The following is a 15,058-nucleotide window of genomic DNA, read 5'->3' as shown; positions in this document are numbered from 1 at the left end:
AATTTTATGTTTCTGTTTTTTATAACATAGTGTCATAATGTATTATTCTTCAATTCCCTCTTCTCCTAATAGCATATTTTTAAAAATTTTTATTGTTGAGAGTATTACAGATGTCCCCCTTTTTCTCCCCACTGCCCTCCTGCACCCAATTCCCACCCTGCCCCAGGCCTTCAGCACCCTATTGTCTGTGTCCATAGGTAATGTATATATGCACATAAGTTCTTTGGTTAATCTCTTCCCGCCCCCTGCTCCTCACTTACCTCTGAGATTCCTCAGTCTGTTCTGTGTTTCCATGCCTGTGGTTCTATTTTATTCGTCAGTTTATTTTGTTCATTGCATTTCTTGTTCATTTATTTTGATTTTTACATTCATTTGTTGATAGATATGTATTTATTACCATTTTATTGTTCATATTTTTAATATTTTTTCTCCTCCTCCTTCCTGGTGTGACCTAGTGGTTGAATGTCAACCCATGAACCAGGAGGTCAAAGTTTGATTTCTGGTTAGGGCACATGCTTGGATTGCAGGCTCAATCCCAAGTAGGGGACATGCAAGAGGCACATGATCGATGATGTTTCTCATCAGTGTTTCTATTTCTCTATCCTTCTCCCTTCCTCTTTGAAATCAATAAAACTATATTTAAAAAAAAGAATACCCTTCAACATTTCATGGTAATGAAACTAGTAATACTGGTTTGGTGGTGATGAACTCCTTTAGCTTTTTCTTGTCTGCGAATCTCATCATCTGACTTTCAATTTTAAATGATAGTTTTGCTGGGTAGAGTAATTTTGGTTGTAGGTCCTTGCTTTTCATCACTTTGAATATTTCTTGCCACTCCCTTCTGGCCTGCATAGTTTCTCTTGAGAAAACAGATGATAGTTGTATGGGCGCTCCTTGTAGGTAACTAACTGCTTTTCTCTTGTTGCTTTTAAGATTCTCTCTTTGTTTATAACCCTTTGCATTTTAATTATGATGTGTCTTGGTATGGGCCTTTTTGGGTTCATCTTGTTTGGGACTCTATTTCTTTCACCAGGTAGGGGAAGTTTTCTATCATTATTTCTTCAAATAGGTTTTCAATATCTTGATCTGTCTCTTCTCCTTCTAGCACTCCCATGATGAGAATGTTGGTATGCTGAAGTTGTCCCAGAGGCTCCTCACATTATCTTCATATTTTTGGATTCTTTTTGTAATTCTGATTGGGTGTTTTTGCTTCTTTATATTCCAAATCACTGATTTGATTCTCAGCATCTTTGACTCTGCTGTTGATTCCCTGAAATAAAGAGTAAATTATTCTTTTTTCCCCCACTACTATATTTATTCAGCTCTTCCAGTGGGATTTTCTGTTAGTAAATCTGCTACTCAGTTATCTGCTATGTATATGGATGCAAAAGTGGATGACCACTTAATGCAAGGGACTGAGAAAAGCAAGCTGGAACCAGTGACCCAGTTATTTCAAAACACTAAGAAAATAAGATTAGAAGACCCAAACCAAGAAAACCTTACAAGAGAGAAAGAGACTGGCCCAGGCTCTCTTTCCGAGAAAGCCTTGTGTTCAGTAGTTTATGTTAAAGAAAGTGATTGAATAGAAATGACAGATGTGGAATGAAGTTGTTTGTACCTATTACCACAGAAATCAAAACTTGCTTTTGACTAAGAGGGCATATTGATTGAGAACTTAACCTCAATAGGAAAACCTAACAAAATGAAGGAAGATGTTTGCTTCCCCCCACTCCCCCACTGTTTATAAATCACCGTAGACTGCATTTTTTGATGATACATACTTAAAACAGTTGCTTTAGGGAGAAAAAGCTTTCCAAAATTCAAGTAAATTATTCTTTAATTCAGTTAATTATGCTTAATTTCTGACTGGTCCTTTTTCATGTCTTTGGTATTCTAAGATCCTTGAGAGTCTCACTAAACCCATTGAAGCTCTCATTAAGATCTTTGAGCATTCTTATAACCATTCTTATAACTTGTTTTGAATTCTGTATCTAGTAGTTTGCTTGCTTCCACTTTATTTAGTTCTTTTTCAGGGGGCCTCTTCTGTTCTTTAATTTGTGATATGTTTCTTTGTTTCCACATTTTGGCTACTTCCCTGTGTTTGTTTCTATGTATTAGGTAGAGCTGCTATATCTCCTGGAATTGGTAGAGTGGCCTTGTGAAGTAGGTGTCCTGTAGGGCCCAGTGACTCAGCCACCCCAGTCACCTGATCTGGGCACTCTAAGTGCGCCCCTGTGTGGGCTGTGTGCATTGTCTTGTTGTAGGTGAGCCTTGATTGCTGTTGGCATCACTGGGAGGAATTGACCCCCAGGCCTATTGGCTGTGAGTACTAGCTGTGACTACAGCAGAAGAGCTGCTGTGCAGGAGACACCCCTATGGAGCAGGAGTTGCTTCAGTGGGGCTTTGGTGCTTACTGAGTCTGCCTCTTAAATGTGTCACTCCTGGGTGTGTAGAGTTGTAATCTGGGGTGATCTGAAGCTGTCCACCAGGTGCACTGGCTCTGGGGCCTCCCAATAGGAGCTACGGAATGATCTGCAGGTGGCTGCTACTTTTGTTGGGCTTGGAAGTGGCCAGGCGAGGCCCAGCTGTGAAGCAAGGTGGGCTGGTGCTAAGGCTGGGTCTTGGGCCTTTTACTGATAGATTTGGGGCATGCTGACCCAATCTGCTGCTTGTTTGAAAGATTTTAGGAAAGAGTGAAGCCTGGGCCAGGACAGGCCATTCAAATGGAAAAAGTGCTGCTAACAGCTTGGGTGGTACTATAACTTGGGTAGGTCAGGGTCTTAGAGAATCATCAGGGTGGAGTGAACAGTGTGAGTCAGGTTGATGGAGACTCAGATACGGCAACTACCAGTCAGCTCTGTGATGGGGGAGGTCTCAGCATAGGAACAATGACCCCTTCAAGATCCTTTTTCTTGGAGAAAGCCACTCCTGAATTCTTGCCCTGATGCCAGACAATCCAGTTCCTCTCCATATGTCCCTGGGTCCCCTCCAAGCCATTGTCCCAGCTCTGGAGCTCAGGGGGAGCAAGTCTGAGTAAGTCTGTGCACCAGCCCTTTAATAGTAATCTGGGTCTCCAGTAGTCTCCTTGTCACTCAGCCACATCACTGCTGATTTTTTACAGCCTGAAATTATGGGGACTTCTCTTCCCAGCTCTGGAACCCTGGGCTGGGGGCCTGGTATGGGGCTGGGACTCCTTGCTCCTCATGGGAGGCCTTTGCTGCCAAGATATCCATCCCAATTAAAAAAATGCCACACGTGGGTGTCAGACCAGTCTGTTTTGCCCCTACACCCCTCCTACCAGTCTCAATGTGCTTTCTTCTTTAGTTCTCTAGTTGTAGGACTTTCATTCAGCCAGATTTCAGGCAGTTCTGAATGATGGTTACTCTGTATTTTAGTTGTAATTTTGAAGTGGTTGTGGAAGGCCATGAGTACTGTATTTACCTATGCTGCCATCTTCCTTTCCTCCCCAATATCATGTCTTAGAGAGTTATGCTGGTCAGACTGAGCTGTGTAGTTTTCCAGAATGTTAATACACTAGATTTTATCTAATAATTTTCCTATCCTATATAATAAAGAGCTAATATGCAAATGGTCGTCACACCCTCATGCCACCACACTCAACAACTGGGGAGAGAGGAATACCAGCCAGGCACAAGTGAGCTTGTGAGAGAGGAATGGGGACCAGCCAGGCTGCGGCCCAGGAGAGGGACAAGCCGCCTGCCCCATGGTCCCAGGCACCAGCAGGTGTGCCTGCACCTGTGGCCTGGCGGAGGGACAATCTGCCTGCCCTGTGGTCCTGGGTGCCAGTGCCTGTGGCTGCAGCCTGGAAGAGGGACAAGTGCCCACCCTGTGGTCCCAGGTGCTTGCGGCTGCGGCCTGGGCAAAGCTGCCTGCCCATGGTCCGCTGTGGCTGTGGCTGGCCCGGGCGAAGCTGGCCTGGGTCCTGGGTGACTGCAACCGGCTGGAGGAGGGAATCGTGGGTCCTGGGTGTGGGGCGACGTAGAGGTGTTTAGGGGTGATCAGGCCAGCAGGGGAGCAGTTGGGGGCGATCAGACTGGTAGGGGAGCAGTTAGGGGCAATCAGGCAGACAGGCAGGCAGAGGTGGTTAGGGATGATCAGGCAGGCAGAGGTGGTTAGGGGAAATCAGGCAGGCAATCAGAGTGGTTAGGGGCAATCAGGCAGGCAGGGGGAGCAGTTGGGTGCGATCAGACCAGTAGAGGAGAGGTTAGGGGCAATCAGGCAGGCAGGCAGGCAGGCGAGTGGTTAGGGGCCAGTGGTCCTGGATTGCGAGAGGCAGTTGAACATCTCCCAAGGGTTCCCGGATTGGAGAGGGTGCAGGCCGGGCTGAGGAACCCTCCCCCCATGCATAAATTTTGTGCACCGGGCCTCTCGTTTATATATATAAAAGCCTAATATGCAAAGTGTCCCCTTGGGAGTTCGACCGACCAGGAGTTCAATTGCTTGCTATGATATGCGCTGACCACCAGGGGATGGTGGGGAACAAAGAAAGGCCCTGGCCAGCAGCCGGCAGCCAGAGAAGAGAGGCCCCAGCTGTCAGCCAGCAGCTGCTAGGGACCCTACCCGTGCACGAATTTCGTGCACTGGGCCTCTAGTTTATAGATAAATAGGAAAGACAGTTTTATTTCTTTTTTTCCCAACAGTGTTAACTATAGGTGAGCCTTGATTGCTGTTGGTGTCAGTGGAAGGAATTAATATGTAGCCTTAATATGTCAATTCACATACTATTTATTTCTCCTATTTAAAGAGTACAATTCACTGGCTTTTAGTATATTCACATAGTTGTGCACCCATAACCATAATCAATATTAGAACATTTTCATCATTTTGTCACCTCAAATAGAAACCCTGTACACTTTAGCTGCCACCTCCCATTTTCACCCATCTCTCCCCTTCCCCGGCCCCCCTGGGCTAAGTAACTACCAGTCTACTTTTTACCTCTATTTGCTTATTATGGGTGTCCTATATAATAAAAGCATAATATGCTAAGTGTCCGGTTGTCCAATTGGCCATTCAACCATTCAAAGCCTAATATGTTCATGATATGTTAAGGCCTCTCAACTGCTCGCTATGACGTCCACTGACTACCAGGGAGCTAACCTCCGACTGGTAGGTTAGCTTGCTGCTGGGGTCTGGCTGATTGGGACTGAGCAAGACAGGCTGGACATGCCCTGGAGCCCTCCTGCGTCCCTCCTCGGATGCAACCTCCCTCGTCATCCCTAGCCCCAGTCGTGCACCAGTGGGGTTGCTCAGCCTGGCCTGTGCCCTCTCTCAATCTGGAACCCCTCGGGGGATGTTGGAGAGCTGGTTTTGGCCCGATTCCTTAGGCCAGGCCAAGCGACCCCACTGATGCATGAATTCGTGCACCGGGCCTCTAGTTTTATATAAATGGAATAATCTTAATTGGCTTCTTTCACTTAAGATAATATTTCCAAGATTTATCCATGTTGTAGCATGTATCAGCACTTCATTCCTTTTTAACAGCTGAATAATATTCCATTGCAAATGATATCACATTTTATCACTTTATAGACATTTGGGTTTCCACTTTTGGCTATTGTGAACAATACTACTGTGAACATTCTTGTACAGGTTTTTGCATGGAGATATGATGTACGAGTAGAATTTCTGGGTCAGATGCTAACTCTGTATTAAAGTTTTTGAGGAAAATGGTTTCTTTTTATGTGTTAACAAACACTGCTGCAGTTAGAACTTCTATATGCATACATGCAAGTATTTCCCTAGGTTGTATACTCGGCAACTTTGTCAATACTTACTAACAGTTACATTTTTTTCTCCAAACTGACATGTGGAAATGGCTTGTTGTATTTGCCTTTTCTTATTAATAGTGAAGTTGTCATTTTTTAAAGTTTATTGGCTATTTGCATTTCTTCTCTTGTGAATTAACTGTTTATATTTTTCCTCAATTTAAAAAATTCAGAAGTTATTTTATACAGATTCTGGGAGTTCTTTATTACTATTGCTATCAACCAGTTGTTATATATGTTGAAGGAAGCAATCCACCATGGTCCCAGAGCATCTCTGGACAGTCTTGCTGGATTTGAAGTTCACTTTTCTGATAAGGAATATTTTCTTGGAATAATGTTCTGTTTTCATAACTTGACCCATACTTGAATAACCAGAATAATGTATATAGCTAACCTAGACAAATCATTCCAAGTTGAAGCAGATCCAGTTTAAGCCTACAGACAGGATATTTATTACCAATGGAATGAATCTTCAGTTTAGTGCATTTAAAATATTTATAACTTTAAGTCTTAAATAATATAATAAAAAGATATATCAACCACATTTAACTACTACTTCAGTATATATATTGAGTTTCTTGATTAAACTTTAGCATGCTCATATATTTGGATGTGTCATAGAATTCTTATACATTTTCTTCTTAGAATTGGCGTGACTTGGATGCAAGAATCACAGACACAGCAAATGAATCAAAAGATAATGTCAGATATTTGTACACTCTAGAAAAAGTATGTCAACCTCTCTATAACTATGATCTAGTAAGTATGCTTTTAAAAGTGTAGCTTAAAAATTACCACATTTAAAAATAACTTAATATGTGTATATGGGAAAACCTTGTACTGCAGAAAAATTATTTAAAAGATCTATTTCCCTAATACATATCTATAATGGATTAAAGCTATATTATTTTACCCCACATTTAAATATAATGCATTATCATAAAGATGACCTCATTTGTGAATTAAACAAGACAGACATACTCGTTATTTCACAAGTGGCGTTCCATCACATCTGTGGTATTCTGTACGGTGGAAGCAAGTCAGGCAGGCCAGTGCACACACAGGAGCAGGGTATTACAGAAGCGTGTGAATACCGTGAGGATCACCATCACTGGGGCCATCTTTGAACCTACCTACCGGGTTAGAGATTAGGAAATCAAAACTCATGGTGACAGAGTGGCGTTGCCAGCATCACTCAGCTGGTCAGTGATGCACCTTCTAGTTTCCAACAGGACCCATCTTCTAGTTTCTAACCTACTTTTCTTATAATATTTCCACAGAGTTCCTTTAAAGGACATATTAGCACTACCATTTCCTTCTATTTTTCTAAGTTTGTATTCGTTTTTGATTCATAAATTAACTGGCATTTCGTAATGTTTTATGTGAAGTATGAAAATGAGAGAGAACCCTCTGTCCTTTCTTTAGATGAAGAGGGGAAATCAAGGAAACCAGTGTTTGTTGAGAACCTGGGACAGTTGTGGTTTTAAAGATGTCCACCGTCTTGAGAACCCTGGTCTTTCATTGTAGGCATTTCCATATACTTTCATTCTGTATTCACAATAGGACTAGGAAACTGAACTTGAGCATTTCTACAAGTGTAAGTGATGTGACTGAATTTGAATCCAGCACTCTTTGACGTTATAAGTTGTATTTTCCCCCCACCTCATTTTGCTGCCTCCTCAAGGTATTCTCTAAATTTATATGCTCTTGAAATAATTTACATTCATGTCTGACACACATGTTCAGCATTCTCCATTTTAATCTTTGAAGAGATAGTCAAATCCTCCACATACATGGCACCATTGGCCATATAGCCTGGGTGACTAATCTTTTTGGGGTAGAGTTTCATCCTAGAGGCAGGGAAAGGGGAAGAGTCTATGTGCCATATCACTTATATCCGGAGAAGAGGGATGTGTAGGGATATTTCATATACATTCCAAGAGGATATTGGTAGCCAAGGAATTTCATGTGGGTGGTGAGGGAAAAGTGGGTTGAGAATCCTGGGCAGGTGCAGTTCTTATTGCCATGTGGGAATCCATCATCCATCAGGAAGCATCATGAAAGAGGATAGGAAGACTTCTCAGAAGCAGTTTTTTAATTGATTCCATACAAAGATGATGGATTTTAACTTATTTACAACTTCTTGTTGTTTACAAAGGGAATTATGATTTAAACTTTACTAGGTATTATGAGCTTCTAAAACCAGGTGAAACTGTTAATACTGATCTCTACTGACAACAAATAATCAATTTGAACCACGCTTTGATCATGAAACGACCAGAATGTGCCAGAATATACGGCAAAGTAATTTTGCTTCATGATGACGTACCATCACACACTTCAAAACCAGTTCAAGACATGTTAAAAGATCTTGCCTGGGAAGTATTAACCCATCCGCTGTATTCACCAGACCTTGCTCCTTCAGATGACCACTTGTTCCGATCGATGGCACAGGCACTTTCTGAGCAGCACTTCAAAACGTACGGAAAAGTAGAAAATCTGGTCTCTGAATGGTTTGCCTCAAAACAAGAAAAGTTCTATTGGGACGGTATCCACAAATTACCTGAAAGATGGGGGAAATGTGTAGCTAGCGATGGACATTACTTTGAATAAAGCACTTTTGATGTTTCTCTTGAAATTACCAGGTTTTCTTTGATTACAAAACCTGCATTATTAACTGGTACACTTAGTACTCTCTTCACTTCTACTCCTAGTACAGGCTCCTGAACTTCTGTTAGGAACCTTTTTAAAATCTGTTTCACATAAGAACATCTTAGGTGTTTCTGTGCATAGGACCATGAGCAAAAAACCCCCGATTATATGGTGACAGAGAAATATAGCTGTTGCTTGGCTCACTCTAGAGATCAAGGACTTAATTCCTCAGCTTTATAACATGTGCAATTGAAATTTGTGTCTAAGAAAAATTAGAAAATTAGAATTATCACGTCACAAGCACTTGGGGTTGAGGAAGAGTTGAGGAAGCAAATATTAAATACACATATACGTAATGCCTACTCTAGAAGGTCTTCCTACAAGTGGCTCTTGATGTCAAAAATAATAGGTGAATGAAGATAGCAAAATGTTACCATCTGTCAAATCTGGTGGTGGGGATAGATGATCATTAGACTATTCTCTTCACTTTTCTATACATTTAAAACTTTCCAGTATAAAAAATAAACGTGGGAAAAAAGATACAATAGTTTTTATTGTTAGCAAGACTTCTAGATTTTAAGGTCTACTGATTTCATCTTCCTGGTTCAACAGACTTGCTTAAATTCCCATAATTTTCACATCTTTTAGTGCTGGTGTTCTTTTCATCCAAGTAATTTATAACACTTTGTTCATTTGTTCTAGCTGTGGATATACATTATTATTATTGCTACTACTATTTTATTGTTATTGAGCTTTTTACATTCTCTGATGTAGGAATGTGCTTCCCCCTAATACACCCACTATTTTTGTAGTTTCACAAATTATTTTTTTCTCACTTTCTTTTTATTAAAAGCAACCAACAATTTTTGTTTAGTTTGTCACTGTCATTTGAGCAGGAAAAGTGCAGAGGACTCATGCTTCCATTGCTCGTTGATAAATTTTATCATCCTGGTATTACACTTTAGGCATATCTACTATTACACATTTTACATATAAAATGTCTGAGTACTGTGTATAAATGGGTAAGAACTATGTCAAGCAGCTACTATTATAAGTAACTAGAGGCCTGATGCATGGAATTTGTGCAAGAGTAGGCCTTCCTTCCCCCGGCTGCTGGCACTGGCTTCCCTCTGGCACCCAGGACCTGGGCTTCCCTTGTAGCCCTGGCTTTGTCCAGAAGGTCGTCTGGTCTAATTAACATATTGTGCTTTTATTATTATAGATGATGTTTAAAATTCAGATGAAGGGCATTTTCCTGATTGATCCATTTGTTGCTGTCCCTAAGCCTTCTTTATTGGAGTTAGGGGTACTTTGTAGGCTTGCCTTGTTGAGGGTGGCAGGGACACCTTCTGGGCACATTTTTTTATTAGAATTTTTTTTTGATCTACAGATGATACATCTAATATGAATTCTGACATATAAGGTTAACTATGAAATAATGTTAATGTTCATAAGCCGCATGCAATTGATTTAATTATGTCTTTGTCACACCTCATACCTGGGACATACAGTGTATGATTTAGTAGTAGTTCTTTCTGGTCTTACTTATTCCATTACCATTTTAAAAATCGTTGCTATATTTATATTGTCTTAGCAATGAACAGGCATGCTCCTTGAGGGAGGGAGTGCCATTGCCCTTATCTGTTCTTCCATCATGATTTGCATCATGGGAAAAAGCAGGCCTCAGTCATCTCAGGCACAGAACTGGGGTTATGCTATAGCCCAGGGACCTCGAACAAGGTACTTAACTTCCCTGCCTTTCCATTTTGTCATGGGAAAAATGGGGATAACAATATTTTATTTTATAGGTCCTAAAACATTTTTTTAAATTACATTTTAATATCTCTGCACTGAGAGAACATCTTTCAGTCAGTTGAGTTTTATGAATCATTGTGAATGTGACTCGACACTTTTGATTATTAGTTCTCTCGAGGGGTAGAATTTGTTCTATTTTATTTTATTTTATTTTATTTTATTTTATTTTAATTTTTTGTACCATTGGTGTGAATTCAGACTGCAGTGAATGAGTGCCAGCTTGTGGTACAAATTCTCAGGGGAATTCATTTTCCCTCCCTCCACTAGGAGTGGGATTGGGACATACAAGGTTTGTTCCTATCTTTTTCTCCACGGCTCCTCTGTTTCATCCTTACCGTTACAGAGCGGGTGGAGCCATTTGGTGACTTAGTTTTATGTGGGAGTGAGATGCCCTTTTCTTAATATCATGTAAAGTAGTGGGACAGTACCGCCTTACAACCAGTGATGTCTTAGCTGTGATGAAATCAAACCTACCTTAAATGGTCATTGTCAGCATAAAGCGCCTGGCACACAGTAAGCACTGGGTACACATTAACAATTGTTTTATCTGTGTGTGCACTTGTTCTGATCTGCTCTGTGCTGTTCTGCTGTTTAACTTGTTTGTGTACGTCCCTTGCACTCTGCCGTGACCTCCTCCAGAATAGGTTCTGAATTTGTGGATTTTGCCTAATATTCTCAGTACTTAGTGGCACTTAGTATGCTTGCTGCATGGTGAATTGAGTGGAACACATGGAAATGAGTACTAGTCTAATCTCTGTTTTTAACTAGCTTTCTGGCCCAGGTAAGTCACTTTACCCCTCAAAATATCAGTTTCTTCACCTTTAAAAAGAGCAGCTTGAACGATTAATCCTTAAAATAAGTTTCACCTCTAATATTTTATTTTTGAATAAACGTTTAAGCTACAATAATACTAAATTCTCTTCACCCAGTTTCTCCTGTTAGCATTTTGAGTTCCGTTGGCATATTCGTCAAAACTGATGTCCTTTTTCTGTTCCAGGATCCAGTCTAGGATACCACATTGCCTTTAGTAAAATTGGACGTTTATGTATGTTTAGAGTCTCGAATATTATAGGATATTGGTTATTAAACTTATAAGTATATGAGGGAATTCACTTGATACATTTCAATTTTAGGTTTCCATGGCCCATGGAATACAAAATTTGATTAATGCCATCAGAATGATTCACAGCGTGTCGAGGTATTATAATACCTCAGAGAGAATGACCTCATTGTTTATCAAGGTAAGTTTGTAAGGGAGGAAGTCACACATGTAACTCTGTGAATAATGCTCTCCCTCTGAACTGGAAAAGGGAAATGGGAAGGTTGGTGCCTGTCGGAGTTTTGGATTTTAATACTTCCGGTGGACAAGAAAAGGAAGGTGTTGACTGGAGGCAGTTTTACTTAATTGAAAGGGTGCTTTTCTCCTTGTCAGAGGTAAGCCTCCAGGCTTTTTGTTTAAATGTAGATGGTGACCATATTTATCTTTTCCAAACACAGTAGTTTTGCTCAAGAGCTAAGGTTTCTGTCCACTATTAACAATGTTTCTTTAGCTACCCCACCGGCACTGTAGTTTGTGTAAAATCTCTCATGTAATGCCTTATGGTTAATTATTTTAAATGATTTGAAAAATTGCCCAAGAAACATATGAATAGAATTTCTTTGTAAATGATTCAAGCAGAATATAAGTAACATTCACATCTCAACTTTAACACCCCTTCTCCCCACAACGGATAGATTTAATCATTATGTTCTCAACAAGGCAAGAACCTTGGTATTCTTCTCTGTCACTTCTTTCTCTCCTTCATGCTGTTTATGTTCCATATTGAGATCTCTAGTTCCATATTATTATTAATATTTTTTCAACATTATAAATCATCAAGTTTTCAGACTAAAACCTAAGTAGTGTTAGTTTCTTTGATTATCTCTGTTTTGTGATTTCCACATTTTCTTCCATTGTGGATTCATTACTTCTTTTTTTTAATTTGTTGATTTTTTAGAGGGAGAAAGAGAGAGATAAGGAGAGAGAGAGAGAGGGAGAGAGAGAGGGAGGGAGAGGGAGAGAGAGAAATATCTATTTGTTGTTCCATTTATTTATGTATTCATTGGTTGCTTCTTGTATGTGTCCTGATCAGGGATCGAGCCCACAACCTTGGTGTACTGGGACAATGATCTAACCATCTGAACTGTCAGACCAAAATGATTCATTACTTCTTTTGCCAAAAAAAATTGTCAAGTGGTTCTTTTCTCTTTCTTTTCTGTGTGTGGTGAACCTCTTGAATTCCCACATGTCTGAAAATACCTTCATTTTGTCCTCCCACTCAAATACTAGTTTCACTGGAATCCTAAGTTCAATGTATTTTCTTCTGGAACTTTGAGGATATTGCTATCTAATACACAGTATTGTTGATGAGAAATTTGATGTTAATCTGATTGTTTTTCCTTTGTAGGAATCATGTTTTATTCTCTCAGGAAGCTGTTAGGATTTTTTTCTTTATCCTTGAACTTCTAAAATGTTAAAGTGATGTGTTTCTTTTTATATTTATTGTGTTCTATAGTTGCTGGGTTGTTTCAATCCAAAGATTTTTGTCTCTCCTTTTCCTGGGAAATTACCACTTTTGTCTTTGATTATTTCTTACCCACTTGTTCATTTTATTCTCATCCTTTGAATCTAACTTCCATTTCTCTTAACTATTTTTTTATGTGTCTATCTTTGTCTTTTGACCTTTCAGCTCACTCATGTGTTCTTAATTTCTGCCCCAAATGCTGGCCAATTCATCAATAGATTTAAAAAAATTTTGACAATAAAAATTTCAATTTCCAAGTTTTCTAATTGTAAAATCCTCTCATTTCTTTCTTATGAATTAACGAGAGGCCCAGTGCACGAATTTGTGCATGGGTGGGGTCCCTCGGCCTGGCCCGTGATTAAGGCCTATTGGGGAGCCGGCCAGGGAGAAGGACCTCGGGAGGTTGGCTGGCAGCCCCCTCATTGGGGCCTGTTGGGGGCGCTATTAGGGGGGAGGAACCATGGGAGGCTGGCTGTGGGAGTGCACTGACCACCAGGGGCAGCTCCTGTGTTGAGTGTATGTCCCCGGTGGTCAGTGCGCATCATGGCAACTGGTGGACTGGTTGTTCCAGTCGTTCTGGTCGTTCCGGTTGTTCCGGTAATTCTGGTCGTTCGGTCATAATGGTCGCTTAGGCTTTTATATATACAGATTTGGTTAATAAAAGAGATTTTAAAAGATTGTACATATATTTCTTCTGTATTTCCTATCTTTGTTGAGTTTACTGCCTCTGTTACCAAGTTTGTATTCTTTAATTGCTTGACGATTCTTGGTTGTCTGGCCGTCTTTAAATTTGAGGCTTCTAAGTTGCCTCCCTGTTCTGTTTCTTGTCGGGGAGGGAAGTATGAATAATATTTTCTCTGATATGTCCTCCTGCTGTGCAGTAGCTACCTGGCACAGCCACGCCTCTCCAAGACTGTGGTTCACATCTACAGCTTTGTCCTTTCAGCATGTGTCCCTTTGCCTGTTGCATAAGTTGCTCCAAATTCAGTGTGCAGGGTTACAACCAAAGGCCCCTCACGACATCTACCATCTTGAAAAGTTCCCATATTGTTTCACCTTCACAATAACCTTCTCCAGAACTGGGTCTGGTTTTCTCTAACCTTTTTTCTTCTTATAGATTTGTTCCCATATTCTTTCCATATTTTAAGAATTCTCCAACATTTCTGTGTGCCAGTCTGCTATCTTGATCTCTGGAATATTTAAATAGATATCTTGACTTTTTTCACTATTTGGGGGGATATGGTTTGCATGTTGAAGGATGGTGAAGAATCACACTTAGACTAGATCAAGTCCTAATTAGTGCAGAAATAGACAAGTGGAAAATATAGTAGATTTTGAAATTTATAGCCCCAATTACATTGACTTAAATGTTGTAGGTAAATGTGACTTTTATTTTTTTTACTGGAATGTACATTTCTTTGTTTTTATATACTGTAATTCACTACATAAGTTTACTATTTATCATTTTTATGCTTGTGATTTTAGAAATGAAAAAAAATTTACTTCTCTACAGTTATTTTGGACTAATATTTATTTTAGGTAACAAATCAAATGGTGACAGCATCTAAAGCCTATATTACTGATGGAGGAATTAACCATGTATGGGATCAGGAAACACCCCTTGTACTAAAGAAAATTCAGGTTTGTATATGTATTTTTATTTATTTATTTTATTTTGTACGTATTTTTATTTTCATAAAGTAAAGCTTTCACCATTTGGCCCAATTTTGTTTACTTTATTAATGCACAAAGCATGTTAATTTTTATAAAACATTGAACAAAGTAGCCTGAGAGAGAGAGAGAGAGAATCATTGATCGCTGCCTCCTGCATGCCCCCCCTACTGGGGATTGAGCCTGCAACCTGGGGAATCAAACCATGATCTCCCGGTTCATAGGTCGATGCTCAACCACCGAGCCATGCGAGCCAGGCAATAATGTGAATTTTTAATGTTAACAGCAACAGTCCCTGTTGAGCGGCTGATGTGATCAGCTCTGTGTGAGAGTAGAATTTTTGAATTTTTGACTCCTGAACAAATGTCTCACCACCCTTTCTGCCCCTTCTTTTAATTTCTCCACAGGATTGCATTTTCTTATTTAAGGAGTATCAAGCATCTTTTCACAAAACAAGGAAACTGATTTTAGAATCCTCAGGGGAAAAGTCTTTTGAGGTTTCAGAAATGTATATATTTGGAAAATTTGAAGCTTTCTGCAAAAGACTGGAAAAGGTAAGCATTGTGCAGC

The 15,058-nt window shown here is 40.0% G+C and overlaps 2 protein-coding genes across 2 annotated transcripts in view; both read left to right on the top strand.

The window, feature by feature from the left end:
* Nucleotides 1-15,058, top strand: part of DNAH8 (dynein axonemal heavy chain 8) — a 271,112-nt gene that overhangs the window by 18,329 nt on the left and 237,725 nt on the right. The window contains exons 5-8 of the mRNA XM_036318282.1: nt 6,432-6,545; nt 11,387-11,494; nt 14,357-14,458; nt 14,896-15,042. Coding sequence (XP_036174175.1) covers nt 6,432-6,545; nt 11,387-11,494; nt 14,357-14,458; nt 14,896-15,042 — 471 coding nt within the window. The remainder of the gene's footprint in view (nt 1-6,431; nt 6,546-11,386; nt 11,495-14,356; nt 14,459-14,895; nt 15,043-15,058) is intronic.
* On the top strand, nt 1,373-1,582 carry LOC118660647 (uncharacterized protein C2orf15-like). Its single transcript, XM_036318283.1, has one exon. The coding sequence runs from the start codon at nt 1,373-1,375 to the stop codon at nt 1,580-1,582; it is 210 nt and encodes a 69-aa protein (XP_036174176.1).

This window comes from Myotis myotis, unplaced genomic scaffold (assembly GCF_014108235.1).
Source record: "Myotis myotis isolate mMyoMyo1 unplaced genomic scaffold, mMyoMyo1.p scaffold_m19_p_7, whole genome shotgun sequence".
In the NCBI taxonomy this organism is placed as follows: domain Eukaryota; kingdom Metazoa; phylum Chordata; class Mammalia; order Chiroptera; family Vespertilionidae; genus Myotis; species Myotis myotis.
Note: the sequence above shows the minus strand (reverse complement) of the source record. Positions and strands in the feature narration are given on the sequence as shown.

Bases quoted from the DNA above. Each gene is read 5' to 3' on its own strand.
- LOC118660647 (XM_036318283.1), top strand. From the start codon at position 1,373: ATGTATATGGATGCAAAAGTGGATGACCACTTAATGCAAGGGACTGAG.